The sequence below is a fragment of the Serinus canaria genome, chromosome 11, assembly GCF_022539315.1.
Source record: "Serinus canaria isolate serCan28SL12 chromosome 11, serCan2020, whole genome shotgun sequence".
NCBI lineage: Eukaryota > Metazoa > Chordata > Aves > Passeriformes > Fringillidae > Serinus > Serinus canaria.
Genome location: NC_066325.1, coordinates 2,167,047 through 2,193,599, shown reverse-complemented (window position 1 = coordinate 2,193,599; position 26,553 = coordinate 2,167,047). Strand labels below are relative to the sequence as shown.

At 43.5% G+C, this 26,553-nt stretch overlaps 1 protein-coding gene and 1 long non-coding RNA gene across 4 annotated transcripts in view; one reads left to right on the top strand and one right to left on the bottom strand.

The window, feature by feature from the left end:
* Positions 1-20,775, bottom strand: part of LOC103821145 (transcription initiation factor TFIID subunit 4-like) — a 145,325-nt gene extending 124,550 nt beyond the window's left edge. Inside the window, exons 1-5 of the mRNA XM_030227644.2 lie at positions 19,765-20,775; positions 15,906-16,078; positions 2,312-2,443; positions 1,802-2,029; positions 835-957 (exon numbers count right to left, since the gene is read on the bottom strand). Of these exons, the coding sequence (XP_030083504.1) occupies positions 835-957; positions 1,802-2,029; positions 2,312-2,443; positions 15,906-16,078; positions 19,765-20,767 (1,659 nt within the window). The 5' untranslated portion in view covers positions 20,768-20,775. The remainder of the gene's footprint in view (positions 1-834; positions 958-1,801; positions 2,030-2,311; positions 2,444-15,905; positions 16,079-19,764) is intronic.
* Positions 16,098-23,044, top strand: LOC127060036 (uncharacterized). Of its 3 annotated transcripts, none has more exons than XR_007778560.1 (3): positions 16,098-19,722; positions 21,682-21,849; positions 21,992-23,044. It is a non-coding gene; the product is annotated as an uncharacterized LOC127060036 (long non-coding RNA). The 3 variants fall into 3 exon arrangements; XR_007778561.1 differs by lacking the exon at positions 16,098-19,722 and adding an exon at positions 20,888-20,976; XR_007778559.1 differs by lacking the exon at positions 16,098-19,722 and adding an exon at positions 20,907-21,035.
* The last annotated feature ends 3,509 nt before the right edge of the window (positions 23,045-26,553 follow it).

The following is a 26,553-nucleotide window of genomic DNA, read 5'->3' as shown; positions in this document are numbered from 1 at the left end:
GGACTTCACTCTCTTGCTAACATTTACATAGTGATTTCCTTTTTTAAAATTAAAAGAAAACAACAACAGGTTGTTGATGTAACCTTAAAAATATGAAATTTATCAGCCTTTGTAGTAATTCCAAAACCAATTCTGATGGTACAATTTAACTTATAGAATCCATATATATAAAACTATGGACTAAAACTATAAACTGTATATAAAACTACTGTATATGTAAAGCATGGCCATACATAAAAAGCATGCCTATAAGTAGATACAAAAATTTCTCCTCTATGAATTTGTATGTATACTCACAAAATACACACTCATATCAAATACATAATCAGTCATTTATTTAGCAGTAATTTAAGTGAATTCTAACTTGGGTGCATTTTATCATACTTCAGAAGTATCATTAGTTACAAGTTCAGGTTGTAATAAAAACATTAATTAGCCTTCCTGTGATACAGAACAAGTGGAAAACTAAAGCAAACCAAGCTTCAACAAATATATTTACCCTAGATGTGTGTGGGTACTTCATTTAAAATACTATAAGTAGTTACCCTTACTTATTTAAGTCTTTTCATGTTGGTAAAAGTTAAAGCAAGTTTTCACAGGAATCATTGAATATGACTGCTGAACAGCTGCAGTTCCCCTTCCAAAAATCAAAAGAAAGTCTGCCTTTAACAGATTTTTTAATATATATAACATACAGAATATTGAATTTTGATGAAGCCCAACCCCTTTCATTACAGCCAAAGGAATTGTTAAGATCAAAGCAATAGTTTTCAGCACTCATAAACAAGAAGTTTAACAGATGAATGACAAAATAAATGGTAACTAAACATTTACCAACAAATCTTGAACCAGAGCTTTCACATTGCGGGACGTTTCAGGAGACGGTGAATTATGAGAAGCAAGTTTTATAAGGGTAGCTAAAAAGTTTTTACATTTTTTCACATTCTCTTGCATTTCCTGCAAAAACCAAAGAAAACAAATATTAGCTCCATGCTATTTTTTCATCACAATCAATGCATGCTGACCACTACAAATAAGGAAAATGATGAAACTTTTCTAATTCAGGCCATATATGAAATATGTTTTGCTATTACTGCTTGTTACCTGAGATTTTCTTTTCTTTAGGTAACTGAACATTATAGCTCGCAAATAACAACAAAAAATCAATGAAAGAAATATATTTTATATTTTACAGTCTTCTTTGGTACAAATAACCTTAAATATGAGAAGTAACACAACAAATTGCTGGAGATTAATTCCCCTTTGAGAGGCCCAACAGACAAGGTACAAACGTTCCCCAAGCTATCTTAATTTGTTAAATTATTGATTCAGTATATTTTTGTACAAAGCAGCTACAGCAGCAAAATCAAATTAGAAATAGGATGATGTTTGAAGACTTATCTTTTTGTCAGTAGTAGTAAAACAAGCCATTATTTTTATATGGTGTAATTGCTCCAAGAAACAGAAACATCACACCTCAGTGCAGCCATAGTTTCAAGGCCCAGCAACAGGACAGTCCATATGCTGAAGGCCTGACTGTTCTGGCTGCAGGATCAGAGCTGTTCTTTCCCCAGTGCCGCAGACCTGGCAGTGGGGAGAGCTGACCACAAGCGTTCTTCCTCCCTCCCAGCATTTGTATCCCACCTGGCTGAAACCAGGGAAGGGCTTTCCTGTTGGCCAACTATTTGTCCCATCAGGGGATACAAGCTTGCAGGAAGAAAAAGCTCTTCCTGCTTCTGAGCACTCCTGAGGAGTCCCTAAAGCACTAAGAAAACAAAGTTTCCACAATTCCGCCACTCGCCTGTGACACCACGGTGGTTCCAGGCACAGGAGAGCTGGGGATGACCAGGGGCTGGGCTGGCACCTGCGCTGCCGTGGGAGGGGGCAGCGGCAGCCGCGGCTGCCCCGGGGGCTGCCCCGAGCCCTGGCTCTGGGCACTGCTGAGCACTGCAGGCTGCTGCGAGGCTGCAGCTCCACTCGCCACCGTCGTCTTGAACAGGTTTGGAGCGCTCGTCGTAGCTACCGATACCTATTAATATTTTATATTAAAAAATATTCATTGTCACTTTCAAAAAAAAAAGCAAAATCATAGAATGGTTTGGGTTGGAAAGGAACTTAAAGCTCATCCAGTTCCACCACCCCACATTGCTCCAAACCCCATCCCACCCTGGCCTTGGGTACTGCCATGGATCCCAGGGCAACCACAGCTGCTCTGGGCCTCCCCACTCTCCCAGGGAACAACTGCTCCATGCATGCACCCTGAAGGTCCCCTCGTGCCCCGAGCCCAGCAGGCAGTGTCCCCAGCCCTGACCGTGGTGTGGGACAGCACAGCCCCTCCTGGCAGCGTGGCCGTGGCGCTGGCGGGCGCTGCCGTCGATGGCACCACCTTGGCTTGCACCGGGAGCCCCAGGCGGACGCTGGAGGTGCCCACGGATGTTGGCTGCTGAGAAAGGGAAAACGAGCATTTCACTTTTTTTCCTCCTTAGTAACTTGATTTCCAAGGCTTTTTAATAATAGTGATTGTAAGAATAATCATTATTAATACTGAAAAAAAAAATCAAACCTAGCAATGTGCTTTTCTATATGTATATTCACATATACTGGAAAAATCTGCTTTCTCATGTTCAATGACAGCTTTGCAGTACTTCTCCTGAAAGCTATTACTCATACAGGTATATGGAAAAGATCAGAAAAAACAAATGTGACCTGCAAAAAAATTGATGCTATATTGATGCATTAATTCAGTTATAATAGTTATATGTCAGTATTCATCAATATTTGAGTTTATCATTGCCTGTAACACATACTGGTCCTCTTGGTATTTATGGGCCTGTTGTAGGGCTTTTTCTTTATGAAAATTAATATGGACAGAAAATTTAGAAAGCAGAAAAATATTCTTTAAATAATTTCAGATTGGATTATATAGAAATTAACTAGCAGAGAAACAAAATCTAAGCATTGGGAGAGGCTTTGTCATAGAACACAGTCTGTACCCAGACAGCAACTGCAATATGAAGAGCAGACAAAGGAAAGTGACTGACCTACAGCCTTTCAGTCAGCACTACATTCTATAGCTCAGGAAATTTATCTTATTTAGCAATCATATTACTTATTTTGTGATTTACTTTCATTGCAAGACTGAAATCTCTTGTCATCTTACAAAAGGACAAGATTTAGGAATTAAAAAATGTCTCCAGAGAAGTTACTTAATTCTGCAGGAAGGTAAATACCATTATAAAGGAAATGCATCACACAATATGGCAATTATGACAAAATGAAAACCACACATTACTAAAAATGGAGGCTACACTGGTGTCTTATAACTTCTATTTATTAAGATTTCCATTCACACACTTGAAAAAGACAAATTTTCTAAGTGGATAGAGTAATAAATCACGGCTGATGTTGTTCCTCACAAGATAAAACTAGTTTTTCTTGATTTAAATTTTAATTCATATGTCTCTAAAATTCATATTTTATAAAGAACTGCTTATTTTAGATTCTTACATTGTCTATTAAACTTACATAAAATACTTCTCCAAAGAACATCTAGTGTACTCTAAAATATCTCCAAAAGGAACAGAAGCCCAGGCAGGCATTCAAAGCCCCAAGGATTCCTTACAAATCAGTCCAGCAACATCATCTACTGGATATCAATCTTCTGTACTTGGGGGAAAAAAAGGAGGAAAGAAAACAAATCAAATAAATCTACCTGACATCTGAACAAACCCCTTTTTTTGTTTGTATAGCTCTCAAGATTTTTAAAATCTTGACTAGGGATGCTTTCCATCCTGAGATAGCCTAGAGACAACAAACAGCCTCATCATGAAGAAGCAGAATTATCTGGTTTTTTTGTAAGAAGTACCACATAAAGCTTCTCCTATTTTAAACACCTTCCATCTCTTTTCTTCATTATAAAAATGACCAAGTATTTTAAAATACTGGTTGAATGAAATTATATCTACCTGATGAGTGCTGCATTTGAAATACAAATATTGTGTATCTTGTTCACTCACTTATAATCAGTTTCCAGCCTAAGAACATAGCATGCCTGTGATATCTGTGCCCTTATCAGTCTGGCTTCCAGAAGTGAGGATTTTGGAAAAAAGCAGATAACCAGGGGCACTTCTGGCAGCTATTAGCTTCCAGGCAAGAGCTGCAGCCAGAAATCCACAAATACAGAATAAGACTGCAAGCTAGAGAATTTCTCTCAGCTAATAAATGCCCATTTTTCATCACAGGAACATACTTGAAAATAAAACTGCACATAATTAAAATATAAATTCTCACTATTATAATGCCCAACTAAGAATGCATTCCCATGTGCCAAACCTCAGCAGCAAACTGTGAAACTTGAAAACTAAATTCACCCTTGGTTTTAAAAATCAATAGTGACAAAAGCCTTTAATAGAAAATGGCAGTAAAATCTACTAAAGTGCTGGATATGAAGAAATCCCTCACCACCAGAGAACTGCAAACAAAGTAATGCAATGGTTTATTAACATGGTTCCTAAATTTAGAAGGGTTAAAAAGGTAAGTCTGAAACGAAGGGATGAAAAACATAACAAGGAACTAGCCTGGAGAAATTCTTAAATATCATGGAAATGATCTTCAAGTGACATCTACAAGTTGCCAGAAGACACTCAAAGGATTCCCGACATGAATGCTTTGAGAACTGATAAAAATTATTTAGAAATAAAAAGCTCTGTTTTCTACCAAGGAAGCTTGTAAACAGATCTCATGAGAAATACATAAAAGAGAAAACAAAAATTATCAACATTATTTTAACAAAAAAATCACAACCCAGTATGTCAAGTTCCTTCTGGAAGAATTTAAAAGAATTCATGGTGTTCCTTGAGGAAAAGCTGCTGAGGTTTGGTAGGATGCTACTAAACTCTGAAATTACCAGAAGAGTTTGAAAGAAACACCTTTGCAAATGTAACTTATTTTTTATTAGACAATCAGATGTTTTTACATTCCCTAAACAGAGGGAAGTAACACTGAGGAGCCTTTTGCCCTGTGCTCAGACACTGCCAGGCTATGAATGAGCACAGTCAGTGAGCTGCTGCTGATGCCCATGGGACACTGGAGGCTGCATCTGCACACAGAGCTGAGCTGGCTCTGCCCACACAGCTCAGAGCAGGGAGCCCAGCACAGAGCCACAGGGCAAAGAGGATTCCAGGAGGGACAGCCTGGGAGGGAAGGTCCCAAGGTTTGCTCTGCCTGCCCAAGTCACACAGGGAACACAAATGACTCTGATTTCAGGCTGCAAAAAGTCACTTCCACCTAGGCTGCCAGAGCACACTGGAATTGTTCACACTGCAGAAATACTCTGTGTCCTATAAATTCACTCCTTAGACAACATCTCTGCTTTCCTTCTCCCCAGAGCTCTGGGCACATGAATAGGGAGGCAGAGCTTGGGAGAGCTGTACCTTCACTTCACCTGCTGTGCACAAAGAAGCTTCTCTGTACTTCAAGGAATACACAAGGCTGCATTTGAAAATGCAACTCACTTGAGCATGGAGGAAACAATCAAAATAACCAAAGATTATTTGTCACTGCCAAGGCAGGACTGTACCAATTTTAGAGATTGCATTGCATATTCACAGCTTTATCAAATGAAGTCAAACTGCCAGAGGTTAGTATGCAAAAACTTGGGAGCAAAACTTGTATTTTGCACTATAGAACCACTTACTGACCAACACTGCAGGTACCAGCAGCACAGGCTCTGCACTAGAGCTCACTTTTGACAAGTTCCATACATTTTTCATGATCATTCCTGTCAATAAACTTGGCCCCTATCAACCAAAAAGAAGAAAATACCCCAATAACATTTGAACAAACATTAACACAAAAACCAAGTTTTTCACAATACAGATTGTGATTCCTCTTTACATCTTCCAAGACATGGTTTCACTAAGTGTTATACAAAACTCAATTTTCATAAGATCTTCAAGTTTAAATTTAAATTTGCAAGATCTGAAATGAAATTCAATTTTATTTCTAATCATTAATCTAGAAGACTTATAAACTCAACAACCCGTGCTAAGATGTTATCTGAGATGCCTCAAACAATCAAGGGCACTGTTTAAAAAAGAGAAACTGATGTGGGATCACAGACACTGGCAGAAGCACAAGGAAAGGGCAAATCTGGGATCTCACTTGCACTGAGCTGGCATGGCCAGGTTCAGGTGCTGGGGGGGCTCTGGGAGAAGCTGCCAGAAGCTTCCCCTGTGTCCAGCAGAGCCAATTCCAGCTGGCTCCAGGACGGAGCCACCCCTGCCCAAGGCTGGGCCCCTCAGTGACAGCAGCAGCACCTCTGGGGACACTTGGCAAGGGGGAGGAAATCCCCTGGAACTGCAGCTGGCTGAGAGCAGGGAGGCTGTGGGAGAGGAGCAGCTCTGCACAGCCCAGCCCAGGGCAGGAGGGGCAGGAGCTGCTCCAGGAGCTGGAGCTGAGGTTCCCCCGAGCCTGGGGGGCAGCCCAGGGAGAGGCAGCTGTGCCCCCCAGCCCTGGGCTCCAGCAGGGACCAGAGATCCATCCCCCCCAGCCCTGGGCTCCAGCAGGGACCAGAGATCCATCCCCCCCAGCCCTGGGCTCCAGCAGGGACCAGAGATCCATCCCCCCAGCCCTGGGCTCCAGCAGGGACCAGAGATCCATCCCCTCCAGCCCTGGGCTCCAGCAGGGACCAGAGATCCATCCCCCCCAGCCCTGGGCTCCAGCAGGGACCAGAGATCCATCCCCTGCAGCCCTGGGCTCCAGCAGGGACCAGAGATCCATCCCCTGCAGCCCCTACAGCCCCCACACAGGAGCAGGGGGTGCTTGGAGGAGGCTCTGACCCCGGGAACTCCACACTGGAGCAGCTCCTGGCAGGACCTGTGGCCCCGTGGAGAGAGGAGCCCAGGCTGGAACAGGATTGCTGGCAGGAGCTGTGAGCCCCATGGAGACCTGGGCTGGGGCAGCTCCTGAAGGACTGACTGCACCCATGGGAAGGACCAGGCTGGGGCAGCTCCTGAAGGACTGACTGCACCCATGGGAAGGGACCAGGCTGGGGCAGCTCCTGAAGGACTGACTGCACCCATGGGAAGCTCTCAGCCTGCAGAAGCTCAAGGAGCTCACTGTCCCCTTTTGGAGGGACCCCACACTGGAGCACAGGAAGATGTGAGGAGCCCTTCCCCTGAGGAGGAGGGAGCAGCAGAGACAACCTGGGATGAGCTGAGCACAGTCCCCATTCCCCATCCCCCTCACCTCTCAGGGAGAGGTGGAGTAAAGTAAAACCCAGAAGAAAGGAGGGGTGAGGAAAAGCTGTTTAAAGATTTAGTTTTCATTTCTCATTATCCAACTCTGATTTGCTTGATAATGAATTAATTCCCCCAGTCCAGCCTGTTTTGCTGTGTCAGTAACTGGTGAAGGATCTCTATCCTGACTCACAAGACTTTCATTTTCTCTCCCTGTTCAGCTGAGGAGGGCAGGGATGGAGCCTCTGGTGGGCACCTGGTGTCCAGCCAGGGTCAATTACCACATAATTTTTCAGTAACTAACTCATACAACCTTTCCTCCAGGCATGGCTGCAGCCTGAACTGCTATTAATCCATTAAATGTTCCCCATCAGCAAACTCTGCTTCCCAAGACTGAAACTTCTGAAGAGTTCACAGAGAAGCTCCACAAGCTGCCTGACTGCCTCTCAGTTCCTCTGGTTCCAGTTCACATGAACAGACACCTCAGTGTCAGATGCAGAGAAACTTTTTATCAGATATCATTGTTTTTCAGCATAGTAAAAATACAGCAAAACTGACCCAAAGTATTGTCCCTTTACAAGCCTAACATTGGCACACATTACAGAAAATGACTGGAAACAGCTTCTCTAACAGGTCAGAGAGCAGAGGCAGAACCTTCACTGCCACCACAGAGTCACTGAGTGGAGCATCAGACCCCAAAGCAGGGAGATGCTCTCTGCTCCTGTGCAGTGTTCCTTTGGGATAGGGCAGGAAGACACTGGCAGCAATCACACAGGACATGCAGAGGAACTTGGGGCCACAAGAGAAAACCCTCAGAAACCAGGGGCTCTAAGTCCAGAACCCCTATTGCTGAAGCAAATACTCATCAAAGCACTTTCTCTGCTCAGGTGAAGTGGCTGGTCCTCCTACAATCACTAGGGTTCATCCAAAATATCTGGTGAATAAAAACCAGCTGAATTTTGTCACTTCAGTTGGATTCTACTCCTGCCTCTAGTGCTTAGTGCTGCCTGCAAATACAGATAATCCATTGTAATCAATACTCTCATCTATTAAATCAATGTGTTTCTGAGTGCCCAACTTGAAACGTGGAGTTTGTGACCAGGAGTGGCCATGGCTGCAACTGAACCCAATAAATTAACCAGCATTTCTCATTCCATATTTAAAATAGAGAAATTAGGCTCCACTTCCTACTTACAAAAGGAGGCTAGTAATCCCCTTAACTGCATTGTTGAGAAAGTTGTTACAGGAATAAGCGTCACAAAAAAAACCTGCTTGGCTATTAATTCCCACTGCAGAGGGGAGCAACAAGTAAGCCTGAAGCAACTCACTGAACAGTGGAAAAATGTTATATAAATCTTCATTAATTAGGATGTCCAGCCTACACACTGTAGAAATTAAAAATAACAGTAGTACGTGGTCATGCACATGGCAGCCACTGTGACAGTGCTCAGGAAGCTCCTTTATAGCACTTGCTAATCTATGCATGTTTAAAATTACAGCCTTACTAACATTTGAGTGTTTTCTAACTTTTAGAGCTGTGTCAATGCTACAGAAATGTAAACAGCATCATTTGTAAGTACCTATTACTGGTACTGGTCTGCTTAATGCAGGAAAGATCACTCATTGTGAAGGAAAAGAAGGAAAATAGTTTTGTAAGGACCACACATTTCTTACTCTCTCTGACCTCCCAACCCACCTACCCTACTACCACAAATGTATTCTCAGAACACTGCAAAGAGGCCCAAATCCATCAATACAAAAGAAATAGAATGGATTAGTTTATCTGATGGCAATGCACCTAAGCAACTACAAAGATTTCTCTGTCTGCTTAAAAATTCTGCAAAGAATAAAACAAGTATTTGTTGGAAAAGCAGAAACAATGTGAAAACAGAAAGAAAAACAAGAGTCAATAATAATAAATAAATGAGAAAAAATACCAAAGCAGCCATAAAAATCTAAACAGTGCTGAAAACCCAGGTGTAAGTGCATGACCAGACCAATCTCAGATTTGCAAGGCTCTGATTTAGCAAGGACAGCAGCTTGGAACCATTAGCCAGGCTCAGACTGCCCTCAGCACCAAGGGAAGGCACAGCCTGAGCTGCTGCTGCTGCTCCCAGTGTGTTCCACAGCAAAAACAAGGCACAGCCAGAGCAGGGGATGCAGTGCCTGGCACACCCTCAAAAAACTTTTTTTTTTCCTCATTTTAAAAACAGATGGCAAAGTGAAACTTAACAGAAAGTGAGTACCAAACCACAGAAAACACAACAGTAAAGTTCATTTTATAAAATTCCAGTTCAAGGAGCAGAAGTTAGAAAAATGCTTAAAGCAAGAAAAAACTGTCATTTTCTTTAAAAAAAATAGATATATCAGGCTGTTTTAGACAACAAAAACAAAACACTAAACATCAAACTTCACACAGAACTGCCTTTTCTGATCACTAAAAATATACAAAAAACTTAGTAATGAAAAACACATTTTGAATCAAAGTTGAAACAAAAACATTCGTAAACTCTGAAGCCAAATGCATTTTCAGCAGCAGTCCCATGAAAACTCCAATATACACTCTTTCACCTGCTCTGAATTTCCAATAACAGATATTCCAAATAAAATATTTTGGGCCAGGCTAACATTGGTCTTTCCCGTATGATATTCACTTTATATTCCTATTTTATGTTCTTATATCTTACTTTATATTCTTAGTTTACAGCAGCACTTTAATTTTGTCACTAACATAAAATAATTGCAATTAAAACCAATTTGAAATAAGCAATTTTTTTTGCTATTTGGTTATGAATGTAAGCTCACCTGGGTATTAAGACAATGAAAGCCAGTGAAAAAGCACATCAAAGGCATGAAAAGCCATAAAGTGTATGACTGAAAAAATGCAGATAAACAAAAGAAACACAGCAAAGGAAAACTAGATGGCAGCACCTCCCTATTTTTCACAATTTCACAAGTCTCAAATTCAAAACAAGATATGGAGGCAAAAATTTAATGCAATCTAATACCCAGTTTTAGAAGACTTCTGAATTTATTGATTATCTCTGAAGAACATAATAGAGCAAGCAAGCCCACACTGTTTGAGGTGCTCATAGTACAGGAATCCAGAGCAGAATTCTTCTATGATCAATTTAAGTTCTAACCAATTATGGCCGTTTCCTAAAAATCCTGCACCTTAGCTATTATTCTAAAGCTGATTAAATTTCAGCAACATTAAAAAATTATTCATATTCAGCTAGAAATAATGTCAACCAAAAAGTAAATGGAAACTAAAATCACGAAGACAAAACAGTTAAATTAAAATTATGCACAGATAAGTCAAAAGCATTCAAATAATGTTTTTCAAAAGATGCACATTATCACCTTCACAGTCCAACAAACTTGCACTTTTTAATGCATCCAAAGATTATTATAATACTCAGGGAAGACCAACTATTTCCATGTAAACCCTGAGATACCAATTTAAAAAAAAAACAAACAAGCCTCTTGTAGCTGCACTGATATGAAAAATTCTTTTAATATACCTGAGTACTTTGCAATTTTTCTCTAAACAAAACACCAGAGAAAAACTGCAGCTAAGAGCAGTTAATATCACAGAATTGTAGATTCATTTAGGGTGGAAAAGGTCTCAAAGGTCAATGAGTCCAACCATTAACATTTCCATTACAATCCTATGCAATCTTCTAATTTGAACTAAATTAAAACTGTTACTTGGTACAACTGCACATACTCATGTTTTTCTTGAATATTTTAAAGATACCAGGAACACTGTAAATTGAAAAGATCGTTAAAATATCGAATACATCTCTCAGCCACTGCTGTTACTGCCAGGCTCTGATTCCCTGAGTGTGTTTCAGTGTTCCTCTGTGCTGAGTGTGCTGCAGACTCCATCCATCCCTCCATCCCTCCATGCTCCTGGGACACGTGTCCAACCCCAGCCCCTCTGAGCTCAGCCTCACACTGACCCAGCTGAGACCCTCCCTACAAGGCCTGGGCTCATCCCCATCTGCCAGTTTTCCAGAATCCCACTAAGAATGGGAGCAATCAGATTTTATTCATGCTTTACACAGCAGCAATTAGGAGGAGCATAACTAAATGTCTAATCAAAGATTACCCCACCTAAGAGTCAAGAAGAACCCAATTCTTCCTTTCAAAATGGATTTGCCTCTCTTCTCCCAAGAACCTAACACAAGTGTACCTGAGCTGTACACCTGCCTCTACTCCTGAAAGCTGCAAAAAACAACACAGATACTATAAACAGCAGAAGTCAAATGACTGAAATAGCAAATCCAAGCAATCAAAGAATAAGAAACATCAGATTTAAGTGTGCAGTGCAACTCCATCGTGTGCCTTGAGTGCCCAGCTGAAGCATCACCATGGAAGGACTGGACCCACTGCACACCCCCAGGCCACAGCAAGGTGGGATCAACAGGAAGTTATGGATCTCAGTCTCCTGAACTCTTGTCTTTGGCACTGCAATCCCAACACACCTTCTTTTAAACTTGGGAAGGGAAGAGGGGTGGCTCCATCAATCCCCCACAGGGGTAAGTACTGCTGTATACAGATATTTCACTTCTGAACCTTCAACAACAGAACAGGCAAGGACAGAGCCACTGTCTTTAAGGAAAGCCTCTGCTTCAGCCCTTACACCAATTCCTCAGGGAAACACACCACACCTTCCTAGTCTCAGCAGCTTCCATTGCTCCCAGAGAAAGATGGCTCCTTCCTCACACACTGTCCTGGATACCAGCCCAGCTGCAGAAGTTACAGGAATTTTCAGGGGAAACCTGGCTCATTTTCCTCCAAAACACCTGGGAGCAAATGACAGCCCTGGGTATGGAAAAAAAAATCCTGCTGTAGTACCCAGGCTGCAGAAGGGGTTTGGAATGTGAGCAGCTCTGTATGTATTGGCCAAGTTGATCTTATTTCAGAACATTTAAAACTTTGCCTTATTTTCCCCTCCTTTTTAGAGAGTGGAGAAATTACACAGCTGTCAGGGGGAGAGAACCAAAAAGCTTTCAAAGCTAGATGAACACTTGGGAGTTTTTCAGACACTCCTTCTTCTAGTTTTAAAAAAAGTAATTCCAAATCTATTTTATGCTCTCCAGTTAGCACTTTCAACACTTCTTAATGAGTTGACAAAAGTAACTGCAAGCTTTTACAATTTCTTTGGCATTTAATATCCTCTATTTTACATCTAGCTGTATAGCTCACAACAGACTTTCTCACCAGAATAATTATTTAAAGTGTATAAACAAATGAACACTGAAAACAACCACTTAGCTGGGTAACTTGTGGCACCTGACACAAGCTAAAAATGAGGACAATCAGCAGAACAGTAACCCCAATACCCATAAAGTATGAAGGCCATGTCTTTTTCTGATACATTCTTCATAAGATATTATTTCCTAGAATCCTTAAGGCAGACTGCAAGTTTCCACCTGTGCTGACTTTCCACATAGGTGAAAGAAGGATTAAATGCAAACTCAGTGACTAAAATACAATGCTAAACTCTAGAAATTTAAGCATTCTGCATTTTAATCCAAATAAAACTATCTTAAAATAACTGAATAAAGATACAGAATTAAGTTGAGCTCCATACAGTAAAATACTAACCATCCAAATAACATCAGAAAGAAAAGTTAAAACTCCATGGCCTGGCACGTTCATCCATCTCACAAAACACTTTGCAGGATTTAGGCAATTAATGTTTATATTCTGTCTGGAGCTAATGGCACCAGAATTTTCCTGTGTTTCAGTCACAGTGGTCATCACTGACTCCTGAACATTCATACTCTATACACATAAAAACCTAGCACACTATTTTTGATTAATTTTAAACTTCTTCTGGAAGCTTTAATTCAGCTTTCTGACCACCAGAAAGAAATCCTGAAAGAAAACAGCTTAATTAAAAACTCCCTGGAAAAATTATTTTTTAGTACACACAATTTCCTTTATTTTAGAACTTGATCCCTGAATCAACTAATTATAATGACTCCTCAAAAAAATAACTGACATTTCTAAAACCTTAGCGTAATATTTATCATTGAACATTTCATCTGGAAAACCAATGCACAGTCTCTGCTTTTAAACCATCCACCTAATCAAATAAAACTCTCATGTCTGGTTCTGATTAGATATACCTTTAGAATTTATATCTTTACAATCTTGTTTTAAGAGGCTGTCAACCACAATTTTTAAAGAACACTCTAAGATCAAGCATATATAAAATATAAGCATAAGACTCTGAAGATCAAATGCAGAATCAGGGAAGTTCAATGTAAATTTCCCAAGGGTAATATTAATTATTTCTTAACCCTGTTAATTAGAACAAATGCAGAAATGATGCAGTACAGTTTGGGCAGCTACCACTAAGATTTTCAAAGGAGATAAATCCTGACAAGCTACAATATCATTATTCTAATCCCCCTACCCTAAAATCATCCAACTTTTGCATCTTGCAAGATACTGATCATTCCTAAGGCCTTGCTGGCTTTCTCTGCTCTGAGCCAGTGTGTTGGCAGCAGGGAGTGCAAAGGAACACCTACAGCGCACTGGCTATTCATTCACCTGGGCAGAACCCTGCACAAAACAAACTTTTTAACACCTGAACTCCTCCAGATTCCAGCTGACTCTACAAACACCTGAACATGCACTATCCTCCTGGGTTTATTTTTACATAAATCCATCAAGTAGAATTATACCCCTTCTGCAACATTAACTGCTTCCTACAAGTAGAGAACAGCTGCCTGAGATCGACATGATCTACATTTGCTGTGCACTCATCTTAAGGCTGACTTTGGGCTCCAAACCCCAGACTGAGCCCAGAGCCAAGCAGGGGGTCTACATTTCTGCACACTTCCTTCCATGTGCAGTAAAGATTATTCTTCAGAAATCTTCAAACAATTTGTTAAAATCTGTTATGCATGCTTCCATGTTGAATTTTAAATCACTACTAATTAATACTGGCCACATTAAAAGTAACAGTATAGAAGAAAAATATCTAAAACTAACAGACTTGGATCCCATTCTTGGTTCAGTCCCACCACACACCTGTTTTGCATTTACACTATGCACTTGTCTCAGGAGCCATTGCTACAACATCTGCTTGTAGTAATTGCCAAAGAAGTGATTGCACTCATTTGCAAAGAAAGGCCCCAACAACCAAAGGCAGATGTACAAATTCAGGAATTGGCTGCAATTTTGTTGTCATCAAGCTAGTAAAAAAAAAAATAAAATCTGTAAACAAACCCAGGCTTATCTCTGTGCTTATTTTTCCTGGAATACAGTTCTCTTTGAAGGTCTCTACAAGTCTTATTCTTCCAGATACCACAAATTTAAAGATTATATGGTGCCTTTTCTGCAAAGAGTTCTTTAACAAATTTCATCCAATACTGCACTTACCTCTCTTTTGAGAGCACAAAGTTTTTCCAGTGACTCCAGGCTTTCATTTATGTCTTTCCTGACTCTGAGCTACAGTCTTCCTAGGTACACTCACTTCTAAAACTTACATTCTAGTTGGCTACTCTGTGGTTAATAGATTGCCTCATGTTTCTATTTTCAATTCTCCAAATTTATTCCAGCTTATTTCTTGTCTGAAATGTTTATTATTGTTTTCAGTTTTGAATCAAACTTAAAATCTTTTACGCAGTGCGATACATAAAGCATGTAAAAGGAAAGTAATGAAATGATAAGTATTGGGAAATACCTGTTGAACTTATTTCAAACAACTTCTAGTACAATCAAAAAGTTGTAAAGGCATCTTTTTCTTCTTTCCACACAGAATTACTTATCTCTTCTGCAAGCATACACCTTAGGCAAAACTACCTTAAACTCTGCCTCTTACTGCTATGGCACAGCAAGATCCAAAGATGTTTGCCTCCACATTTTAGTAAAATAGCTCAGTTCTAGCTCTAAGTGGCCCCAAGCTAAACTGCCTCTCTACAAACTTTTAAACCAATACAGCCTTCAAAGAAATTAAAATTAAACAGAAAAAACCAACCTCACAAAAACAAAACACCAGAACCAAACCAAAAAACACAAGACCACCCCACATCCACCATAGAAAATAAATTAGCTGCAAGTTCAAATCAACACATTCCACTGATGAGTTTGAGACAGGAAAGCACTTTATCCTATCAATCCCTAGAAAAAGGGAAATGTACTCATAACACAGGAAAAACTTTCAGTGCAGACAGAACACACCCAGAAGTAAATTATGCAAATAATCAATTTTTTCTTTTGAACAAAGTATATTTAAAAAGTTATTTTAAAATTATTGCAAATCCTTGGATAGAATGTGATTAGCTTCTTTTCTTATGTCCAGTGAAATTAGCTATCCTGGGATTCAGGATGCTGGGATATCACAGTGCCTCTGATTCAGAGCAGCAAGGGACACTTACTAAACCAGTGATACACAGTCCAGACCAAGACTGAGCTTTGCAGCCTCCAACCATCTCTCAGCCTGAACAGTCTTAAGAGACTCTCTAAAGCAGATTTTTTCCTTAAATAATAATAAAAAAATCCTAGGCCTCATAAAATAAACTGCATTTGAATAGGTATTTCCTGTTTTCACAACAAAAAGGGGAGGGAAGCACAGTTGCAGAAACATATGAGGTAATCATGTGTAAGACATAATGCACCAAAGGTAAATCAAGCCAGACATACCTGAGCTGTTGACAGGCGGAAAACAGGGCCAGCTGTGGGCACAGAAAGCCTGGGTGACATGTTGGCAGGACCCTGTCCCTGTGTCTGCACCTGGGCCTGCATCTGAGCCTGTGCCAGAGCCTGCTGGGGCACCATCACGAGCTGCCCGGCATCCGTGCGCACCAGGACCATCCCTGGGAGGGCAAGGAACAGTCACTGCACAGCAGATGATGGCAAGGAGAACACAGACACAACCATCTGACCACAGAATGCACAGCAAAGGTCATCTATGGCACTGGACATCGTTCCCTGGAGTGCATCTTTGTTTGATTCCCATGTAACACGAGATTTTATTTCGAAGAAGAAAGGGAGCCCCCACTAGCAGACCCAATTCAGTCTGGAATTTAAACAACTGCAGTTTATGGAAAGCAGTGATGAAAAAAGCAGCCACTGGAGTGTTCAGGGGACAGTGATTTCTAGCCATCTAGTCAGGGTCAGGAGAACAAAATTAGAAATAAATGCTCATTAAAAGTAAACTTTAAGGACAAGGCAGTTGCTGGGAACACAACTGAGAACATGCAGACCAGGGACAAAGACCCAAGAATTTTAACAAACAACAGCTTAGGGCACATGCAAATATTGGCCAGACACACTTCTGAGCATGCAACATCTGAGATTTACTTAACACTGAGCATTAGCAGATTAATCCATTTGGTACCCAGCATCACCACTTTGGGAGGCACTCACTACCTGGGTGTTGGTTTAAACACCAACAGCAAACACTGCCAGGCCAGAGAACCAACACGACTCCTCAGCACACAACCACACAGGGCAGAAACCTTAGAAAACTGGCAAGTGTTTTCTAACACTCTGGAAGTAAATGATAATTTTTTCAGATTCTTTTCTTGTAAAACACCTCACAAATAGAGGCCTTCTACACAACAGAGCCATTGCCATCAAGCTGTGCCCAAAGTTTTGGAGTCAGCAGGTCAGAAAAAGGGAGACAATGGCTTAGTTGGTTCACGGATCCTGGAGTTTCACACATTCAAGGTCACTGCAAAGCATGCAATGTTCTTCTCATAGCTCTCTCAGAACTAAGAAGCAGCTCTCCAGACAGACTATTAAAAATAATTTCCAAGTTAGTTCCAGAATACATTTTAATAATTTACCCTACATAGGATACAACAGGTCAAATAAACAGAAAAACATCTTGTCTGCAACTACTAGAGAACCAAAAACTAAAAACCTATGAAGTCACTTTCAGTCTGCTGAAAACAGGGTCAGACACTGTTTCTACAACCTACCTCTATGGACAAATTGCTTCACAGACTTTTTTAACTTTTCAAAGGAAAATGAACAAGGCAAAATCTTATATCCAATTATAGAGGTAACAGCTTGCATCCCATTTTAATTGTTAACTTCCCAGTTACAACACCCTGGTAAAGGGACACAGTTTGTACAATATCCTGAGGATAAAGAAATCCAAACACTCTTATAACAGATTTTAGAACCCTACAGCAAGAAAATCTTTCAGTCTGACATGGAAAAACCAAATCCCAAGTGTGGGATGAACACGTGAGAGAACTGCAGCACACATAAAAGCCCTCACTCACAGAGCTGGGTGCTCCCAGCCAACCTTTCCTGCTACAAACACAAACAGAAGGCAAATTTTTGCCACTATAAACTAAAGACTCATGGAAATCGAGTTTAAGGTAACAGGCATACAGAGCTACAGCAAGGAGCACATCCAAAAGCCATCATAATAACTCACTTTCAAAGCCAAGAGTAATTTAAATAGAAAGTTGAAAGAAAGTCATTAAAAACTCATCTAAAAGGTAACTTTTAAGGTCCATTAGCCATTTAAACACCAAGCTTCACAGTTTACATTTGCAGAAAATCCTGCAAGCAGCTGATGTGTTTGGTATATGCCATTCCTAAACCATCTGGACACCCAAATATGCCAACTGGCCAAATGGGTTATCACTTCTCTGGTCAGGACTGTGAACCTTATATAAAACTCCTTATAGGATAATGCCTTCTACACATTAAAAAATACATGTTCTATTTGCATTACACAGATTCACAGGTGTGTTCTTAATTTATCTTCCCATTTTCTAAACATAATTCTGAATAGAGAAAAACTGAGTGGAAATGACAAATGAATTGGCACACGTGCCACACAGTCCCAATCTAATCTGTAGACACAATTACTACTATAAATGAATAAATGCTCATGTGTCAACATTATATTTTAAATCAGTTTGGAGGACTACAAATTCCTGTTACTGAGCAGCTGGTGCAAGTTAGAAGCCAGTTAAATTATGAGATTAATTTTACTTTCCTGTCAGTCAAATAAAGATGAAATATACAACTTAGGAGCATTCCATGCTAAAATAACCTGTTCTCAAAAACTGATTCTAAATTTCTGTTTTATATAGAATTTTGCAATATGGGAGTTTCAGATTAATTATAAATTATCCACCAAGTTAAAAACTCAAAAATAACATTGTATTTTCTGAATAATTTCCTTTTAGAACATACTATCTTCATGTTTATACAAATCTAATGGAATTCCAACTATCTTGTAATAAAATAAATTTGAATTAAAACTTTCTGGTGTATTATTTCCTTAACATTTCTTAAATCCTGGATCAGACTGTTTCCAAGGCTCAGTTTTCCCTCTTCTGTTTGAAAGTAACAGATCAAAGTATTGACACAATGAACTTCAGAAACTGTGTGCAAAGTTACAATGCACAAAGTTATCTTCTGCATAGAGCAATCTTCAGCAGATTAGCAGAGAGAGGCAAAGGCTAAAGGCACACAGCCTGAACAGCAACTTATCTCTTTCAAGTTAGTTGGGTCTTCACAAAACCACCAAGATTTGTATGTTTGGAGCAGCAGATTCTGCAGGATTTTTCATAAACTAGGGCCAAATACACAACTACTAAAAGTCCACTCAGAGGCAAACAACTACACCATAACATTGCTACTCTACTTAGCTAATAAATATCAACTATTTCAAGAAGTAAGTTGGAAGAACTCAGTTATTTCAGACTACATCAATAGGTCCACATCTTAACATGCTATTTATTTTAACAGGAAAAAAAAGAATTGGCTTAAATGCTAAATCAGCTCCTAAATCAAGAAGACATGAAGATACCCAAGTTTTTGCAACGTGAAAATCTAAGTACTACTCTTCTAACAGTACCCTTCAGATGAAAAAATACATAGGTTATGCGTAGGAATCATGAGGATGAAGGGATGCTGGCTTGGTTAGCTAGCAACCTTGCTGAACTAAAATTTTTAGTAATTAAAGTTAAGGAACTTAGAGGAGTACAAAGAGGACATGACTGCTTCAGAGTTGGAAATAAAATCTGGTGATGTGAAGACTACCCTCACACAACAACGACATTATCATAGTTACTGAAATGATAAATTTTACATTACACACATTTGACACCTGGTTCACAGCAAAACCATTCTTTCAAGCAGAAAAACTTTTCAGGACTATCAAGTGTAAAGCAGAAGTCCTTTAAAACACATATAAAGTTATCCTAAACGTCCACTCCAGCTCTCCAGCTTTTTATCTGCTGTCCAACTACACCATCACAGGGTAACTCACCGTGACCGCCGCTCTCCCCAGGACAAAACCAGTAACTCACCCAACAACAGCTGCAATTACTCTGCATTAGCCGTACCAGTTACACCCTAATTAGCGGCAGCCGGTTCGTCAGACGGTGCCCTCAGACAGGTGCCTCTTCTTCGGTTTCCAGCAGGTCGAGCAGCAGGGAACATGACAGCTTTGGGGGAAAGGAAAGCCCTCGGCCAAGAGCAGAAGGTTAGAACGAGCGGCGATGCCGGAGCGCAGCGCGGTACTTACCGGGCGGGATGGTGAAGCCGGGCGGCAGCTGGATGGTGGTCTGCGGCGGCGGCCGCACGATCAGCTGCGGGGCCACGATCCGGGGGGCAGCGCCCAGCGCCGGCCGCGGCGACACGGCCTGGGGGGCGGCGGGCAGGGCAGCGCCCGCCTTGGCGGTGACCGCGGGCTTGGGCGCGGCGGGAGCCGCGGGGGCCGGCGGGGCCGAGCCCGGGGCCGGCGGTGCGGGCGCGGGGCTGGCGGAGGCGCCGAGCGCGGTGACCGCGGGCAGCGCGCCGGGCGCGGGCTGGGGCTGCGCGGCGGCGGCCCCGCCGTGCCCGCTGACGGGCGGCACCGCGGCCGGCCGGGCCCCCGCGCCCTCCCCGTTGGGCGCCGCCTGGCCGGGGCGCGGCGCGGGGGCAGCGGCGGCGCCCTCGGCCGCTCCCGCCGCTCCGCCGCCCCCCGCGGCCCCGGGCGCGCCGTCGGCGGCGGGCGGGCTGGGGCCGGGGCCAGGGCTCCCCGCGTCCCGCGCGGCGGCAGCTGCAGCGGCCACATGGTTGTTGACAGGCTGGGCAGGGGCGGCGGGCTGCGGCGGGGCGGGAGCGGCGGGGCTGCCGCCGCCGGGAGCCGCTCCATGTGATTGCTGCACACTACTACTGTTTACACTCGCTCCCCTCCCCGCCGCCGCTGCCGCCGCTGCCGGGGGAGACGGGGACGGGAGAGGCCCCTGGGCGGGGGCTCGGCTCCCCGCGCTGCCGGGGCGCCCCGCCGCCTCCCCTGCCCCGAGCGCGGGAGGGGGCGCGGGGCGGCCGTGCTGCTGCCGGCCGGGGCTGCTGCCCCCCGCCAGGCTCCCCTGCTGCGGCTGCTGGGACGGGGCGGAGGTCCTGGGCGGGGGCGGCTCGGCGGGGCCGCGGCCGCCGGCCAGCTGCGATTCCAGGGATCCCACCAGGTCACTGAGCGCCTTCTCGTCCACCTCCTCGGAGAAGAGCAGCATCTCCTCCAGTGGGTCCGACGCGCCCGCCGCCATCTTGCGCTGAGCTGGGAGCCGGCGGCGCTCTGCGCATGCGCGGGGCTCTGCCGCGCGCGGGGCACCATGGGAGGGGCCGCGCCTCCGCCCCGCCCCGGGGCGGGACCGGGACCGCCCGAGCGCCAGGGCGGGAGCGCGCCCAGAACCGAGACCGAGACAGCCCGAGCGGGGCCGCGCCCGGAATCGGGACCGCCCGAGCGTCCCAGCGGGTACGGCCGCCCAGGGAGACGGCGGCGATGCCCCTGGGGAAGCCGCGGGGCGGCAGCGGGTGCAGGGATGTGCCGTCGGGACGGACGTGGGGTGTGGAGCAGCCTCCCCTCCCCGCTGCCGCGTCCCGATGAGGCGGCGGCGGCCGGCGGGTCCCTTCCCGTCCCGCCGGGAGAAGCGAGCGAACTGCCCCGGCTGTCCCAAAGCGGGGATGTGCAGCGGGATGAGCTGTCCCAAAGCGGGCAGGGCTGTCCCAAAGCGGGGATGTGCAGCGGGATGAGCTGTCCCAAAGCGGGCAGGGCTGTCCCAAAGCGGGGATGTGCAGCGGGATGAGCTGTCCCAAAGCGGGCAGGGCTGTCCCAAAGCGGGGATGTGCAGCGGGATGAGCTGTCCCAAAGTGGGCAGGGCTGTCCCAGAGCGGGGATGTGCAGCGGGATGAGCTGTCCCAAAGCGGGCAGGGCTGTCCCAAAGCGGGGATGTGCAGCGGGATGAGCTGTCCCAAAGCGGGCAGGGCTGTCCCAGAGCGGGGATGTGCAGCGGGATGAGCTGTCCCAAAGCGGGCAGGGCTGTCCCAAAGCGGGGATGTGCAGCGGGATGAGCTGTCCCAAAGTGGGCAGGGCTGTCCCAGAGCGGGGATGTGCAGCGGGATGAGCTGTCCCAAAGCCGAAGGCACGCACAGCTCACGGTTTCACTGCTCCGCTCTGCAGCTGGGATCCACAGCTGCTGCCCCAGCCGGACCAGAATGGCTGCAGTGTTACAGTTTCCTAACGGGGACGCTGTTTCAGAAGATTTGGAAAACAAAAATAGGCTCTTTGCACGGCCAGAACAGCTGCCCTGGCGTGCTGCTCCCTCGGCACCCTCGTGGGAAATTCAAGGTAGTTAATTTTGCTGTTAACGCTTTTGTTACCGCACTCCTGTATGCCCTTTTACCACCAGCGCTTCCTCACACACTCTGAAATACCTTAAGAGAAAGACAGTGGTCCTAAATCATTGGGTTTTTAACTATGTCTCTGACAGTGTCTTCGAGAGGACCCTGCAAATACAAACATTTTCCAGTATGAATGACACACAAGGGGTAAGCATGGATTTGTGATCCCGGCAGCAGCTTGGGTTCCAGATCTGTTTGTGCCAGCCTGCAAACTGGGATGTACTGGAGCTGCTGCTCAGCTCTGAAATGGTGAATCATTCCTTATTTTGTGATCTCTCAGTGTTTTCCAAAAACCTGCAAAACGTGCCTCAGTGGATAAGACATTGAACTGCTCCATGCACTGGTGGGAAGGAGCAAGGGGCTGGCTCAGCTCCTCTCCATTCCTGGCTCAATCTGCTCGGTCGTACCGTGGATGACTCACTGGGGTCACAAGACCAAACTGCTCCTGGCTGCTCTGTTTCCTCTCAAAGGAGGTTTCATTTTTATTCAGGGTAGTTCTTCCTGATTGTCCTTTAGGAGCAAGTTCAGGATGCATCAAAAGAAACCTTGAAAATGCATTAAATATAGGTGGTACCAGTTTAATTAGGATAAGTTTAAATGTCTCCTGAAATTCAACCAGTGCATATTTCTTCAAGAAAGTAGCCAGTGAAAATACTGAAGGTCCAAAGGCGTGGTAGGGTGTATGAGCAGGAGATGGTGCAGTGCATAAATGGGAAAGTACAGTAGTGTTTATGAAAAGCAGCATTAAATGTGCACAACAGATCTATACATCAAAAACTTGCTTAGAAAATGAGCATTGCTTTAGTGGATTGAGTGCTACAGCTAAATAAAACTTGGATTTTTAACAAATGCTTCTACCTGGAAGTTTAATTAAAACGTGGTAGATATTAAAATTCAATCTGCTATTGTGCAAATATAAAGAATAATTAATTGGGTTGGAAAAATAGAAATCTATCCAGTATTACTTTTGTATGAGTCACAGACTTTATTGACTTTATCAGAGAAAATTCCATGCAGTCCTCACTTACTTGCCCTGCTCGTGAACTTTGTTTGCATGCAACCATCTCCAGAGTTTTCACAAGAGAATGGAAAACTAGACATATGATTCTGCAATTAGCCCTGACCATGGAGCAAATTTTAGTCCCCATTTTTCTAATACTGTGGCATTAAACTGGGTGTTTCTATAAAAACCACCCTGGAAAAACCTGAATTGCTTTGTAACTTCAGAAACTTAAAGTTATCTCCTGACTGGACAGAGAAAATGGCAAGTATTACAATTTGAATGTACATTTGTGTGTAGGTCATCTGTAAAACATTAATTTGTATTTCTCCCCAGTCCTTTTAAATTGAGCCATTTTATATATATAAACATAGAGGGTAAGGAAGTGTAATAGAATGTTTTATTTAAAAATAAGAATAGAATGTTTTATTTCAAAAACATGATGTATACTGACTCATATTGGACTTCCTTCAAGTCAAGAGGTGAGGGTATACCTAAGAATGTTTATAAAGTTGTTGCTGAAACTGCCTTTGGGCTTCAGCTTTTACATAGGGAAAAATGCTTCTAGTAAAGTACAGAATCTCTGTGAACTTTTGTATTCATTCTATTATAAAGATGTTTTCCAAATATTTTCATGCATTTCATCACAAAAACAATTTCTGAATATATTTGTTGCTCTTTCATTTTTTTGGAGTTACATATGTGCAGAATACAAAAAAAAAATAAAATCTGTGATCATCTCATCTGATCTTTTAAGATACAGTCTTTCCTGTATTATTTTTTGTTTGAGGTAGAGAATGGTCTTTAGAAAAGTTAACTTCCAACCATGGTTTCAAAATTGCCTGTAAAGAAAATCCACCACAGAACTTGTTGAGCTGCTCTTCAGTTCTCAGCACTGCTCAGGCCTGTGCCCTGCCCCAGCCCAAGTTTGTCATTAATAACTCAGTAACATAAAATATTAATAACAGCAAAGTCCCCCTGCCCTGTTCAGCTGTGTGGAGTGAGAACAGGGCATGGGCACAAGTCATCTATTTTCTTCTACAGAAGTGAAAGTGCTTAGAAAGGAGCACTATTTTTCTGCTTATGTGTCATGAGTTTGTCTCAAATACACACTTTCAGTGCCTTCAAAGATACAATTTAACCATCTTAATTTTAATATCAAGATGCTATCTACCAATTCAGATAAGATTCTGAGATCATTTCTTAGAATGAAGAAGTCTTTATCTATATTATTGAAATTCACTTTACACTATAAAAATATTCCTTCAGCTGCTCATTTTAAGAATGGCATAGAAATGATAAACTCCAAAAACTCGAGAGCACAAAGATGACTAGAGTACTAAGAGCTGTCCTAGGAATAGCAAAGGTGTAGGTTAAAAAACACCTCTAAGATTCCCTCAGTATTGCCAAGGCCACCACTAACCCATGTCCCCAAGTGCCACACCCTCATGTTTTTCCCTTCAGGGACTGGGAGTCTGCCCTGGGCAGCCTGACAGCCCCTTTCAATGAAGAAATGTTTCCCAATATCCAACCTGAACCTCCTTTGGCATCACTTCAGGCCGTTCCCTCAGCTCCTGTCCCTGTTCCTGGGAGCACAGCCCGACCCCCCGGCTGTCCCCTCCTGGCAGGAGCTGTGCAGAGCCACAAGGGCCCCCCTGAGCCTCCTTTGCTCCAGGCTGAGCCCCTTCCCAACTCCCTCAGCTGGTCTTCATAAGATTTCTATTCTAGATCTTTCACCAAACCTGAGTCCCTTCCTTGGAAGGCAGAATATGTCTAAATTTAGTTTCATGTGCTTCAGTTGCAAATGAATTTCATTTAAAAATGGCTTATTTCGGAGCTTGCAAAGTTAATTGTAAATACTTGTTTAATAACCTAGACAGGACTTGATGGTGAGACTTAGGAATATTTGTCATCAAGAGGGTTAGAATTTAACCCTTAAGTGTTTCAATGGGGTAGTTTTCTATTCCTAGGTGTCTGGGCATTTGTGCAGATTTTTTGTTTCTCTGTTTTGGGTTTTGTTTTGTTTTTCATTCTGGCAACTTCTCTCTTCCAGAAACTTACAGGTTGTTTCAGAAAAGACTGTTAAGCCTGTTCAGCTCAAGGACAGCTGAGAGGGGCCCTCAGCTCTGTGTCCCCCTGGGTGTCCCTGTGTGCAGGGAGGGGCAGAGCAGGCCCAGGCTCTGCTCCGGGCCCAGCCATGGCCCCAGAGCCACGGGCAGGACCTGAGCCCAGGAGCTGCCCCTGCCCAGGAGGCAGAACTGCTGCCCTGGGCAGTGCCCAGCCCTGAGCAGATGGTGCACAGAGGCTGTGCAGTCTCCTCTCTGGGGACATTGCAGAGCCACACGGACACACTGCTGTGCCCTGGGCTCTGGGATGGCCCTGCTGGAGCAGGGAGGGGGCACCAGATGAGCCACTGCTGTCCTTCCAACCTGACCCATCCTGGGATTCTGTGAAAAATAAACCCTCTCAGTCTTTTGTTTCTCTTCTAAAATGCTCATCTGTTGTGTCCCAAGCTCAAAGAAATGTCCATTTCTATTTCCTCTTCCATCTACATAATCTTGGAACCCTAATTCTATAAATCTAGCATGGAAAGTAGACATGTGGTTCTGCAACTCCTCCTGACTATAGAATAAATTTTAGTGTCCATTTTTCTAATACTGTGGCAGTAAACTGGGTGTTTCTATAAAAACCATCTCCAGTTTTGAGAGGCAGATGAGAGAAGTCTTAGGAAGATGTACACTAGAACTAACTTCTTTTTCCTTTCCCTTTTTCCTTTCTTTTCCTTTTCCTTTTTCCTTTCCTCCCCTTCCCTTCCCTTCTCTTGTATAAGGCAGCAGGAAATCTCTGTAACACAGGCTGTAGCTGATGCTCTCCACTCTTTCAAGCCTCTCCACCTCCTCCAACAGAGGTTGAGACTCAGCCACAGACCAGCCTCTTTCCTTGTAACAGAATATTTGTTATTCCTCTAGACAGGACCTTTAGTTTGAGCTGAATTACAAATGCAGGTTTTCAACAGTGGTGTCCCACAGACCTGATAGGGTCTATCCAGTCATTTACAGCAGAACTTTGCTTCACCATCTTTCAGGTGGTTCAGGGCATGGTGGGAGCAATTCCAATAAAGCTCCCTGGGCCCTCCAGTCCTCCTGGAAACTTCACAGCCACCTCAGCTTGGGCACAAAGCCTCCAGGAGCCCAGCCTGGCTCCTGCTTAGGCACCTGCAGGCCCTTCAGGAAAGCCTGGCTTGTTATTGCATTTCAAAGCCTTTTCTGAACGGAATACTTGAATCTTTGCAACACGATAATGTCCAGCTGCTGAAAGAAAAGCTAAGCCACCTTATCAGAGGCTGCTCTTTGTCGTGGTGTTTTCCAGGGGCCTCACACAGAAGCCTCATTTGTAATTCTTATTTAAGGTGCACAAATCAAGTGCAATCACAACATCACGAGGCGTTTGTGTGTTTTCGCTTGTACTAAAAGGGTGTTTTTTCAGGGTTAGTCCCACACTTTGGTCAAGATTTCATCAACAACGGCGTTGCTCAGTGCTGGCTGCCAGGATGTGACTCTCAGCAGAGTAAAAGGGAATCCCCGTGAAACGCGAACCGACGTTATCCCCCCGCTCCTGCCCACGGGGATCCCCGGGATTTGCCGTTCAACG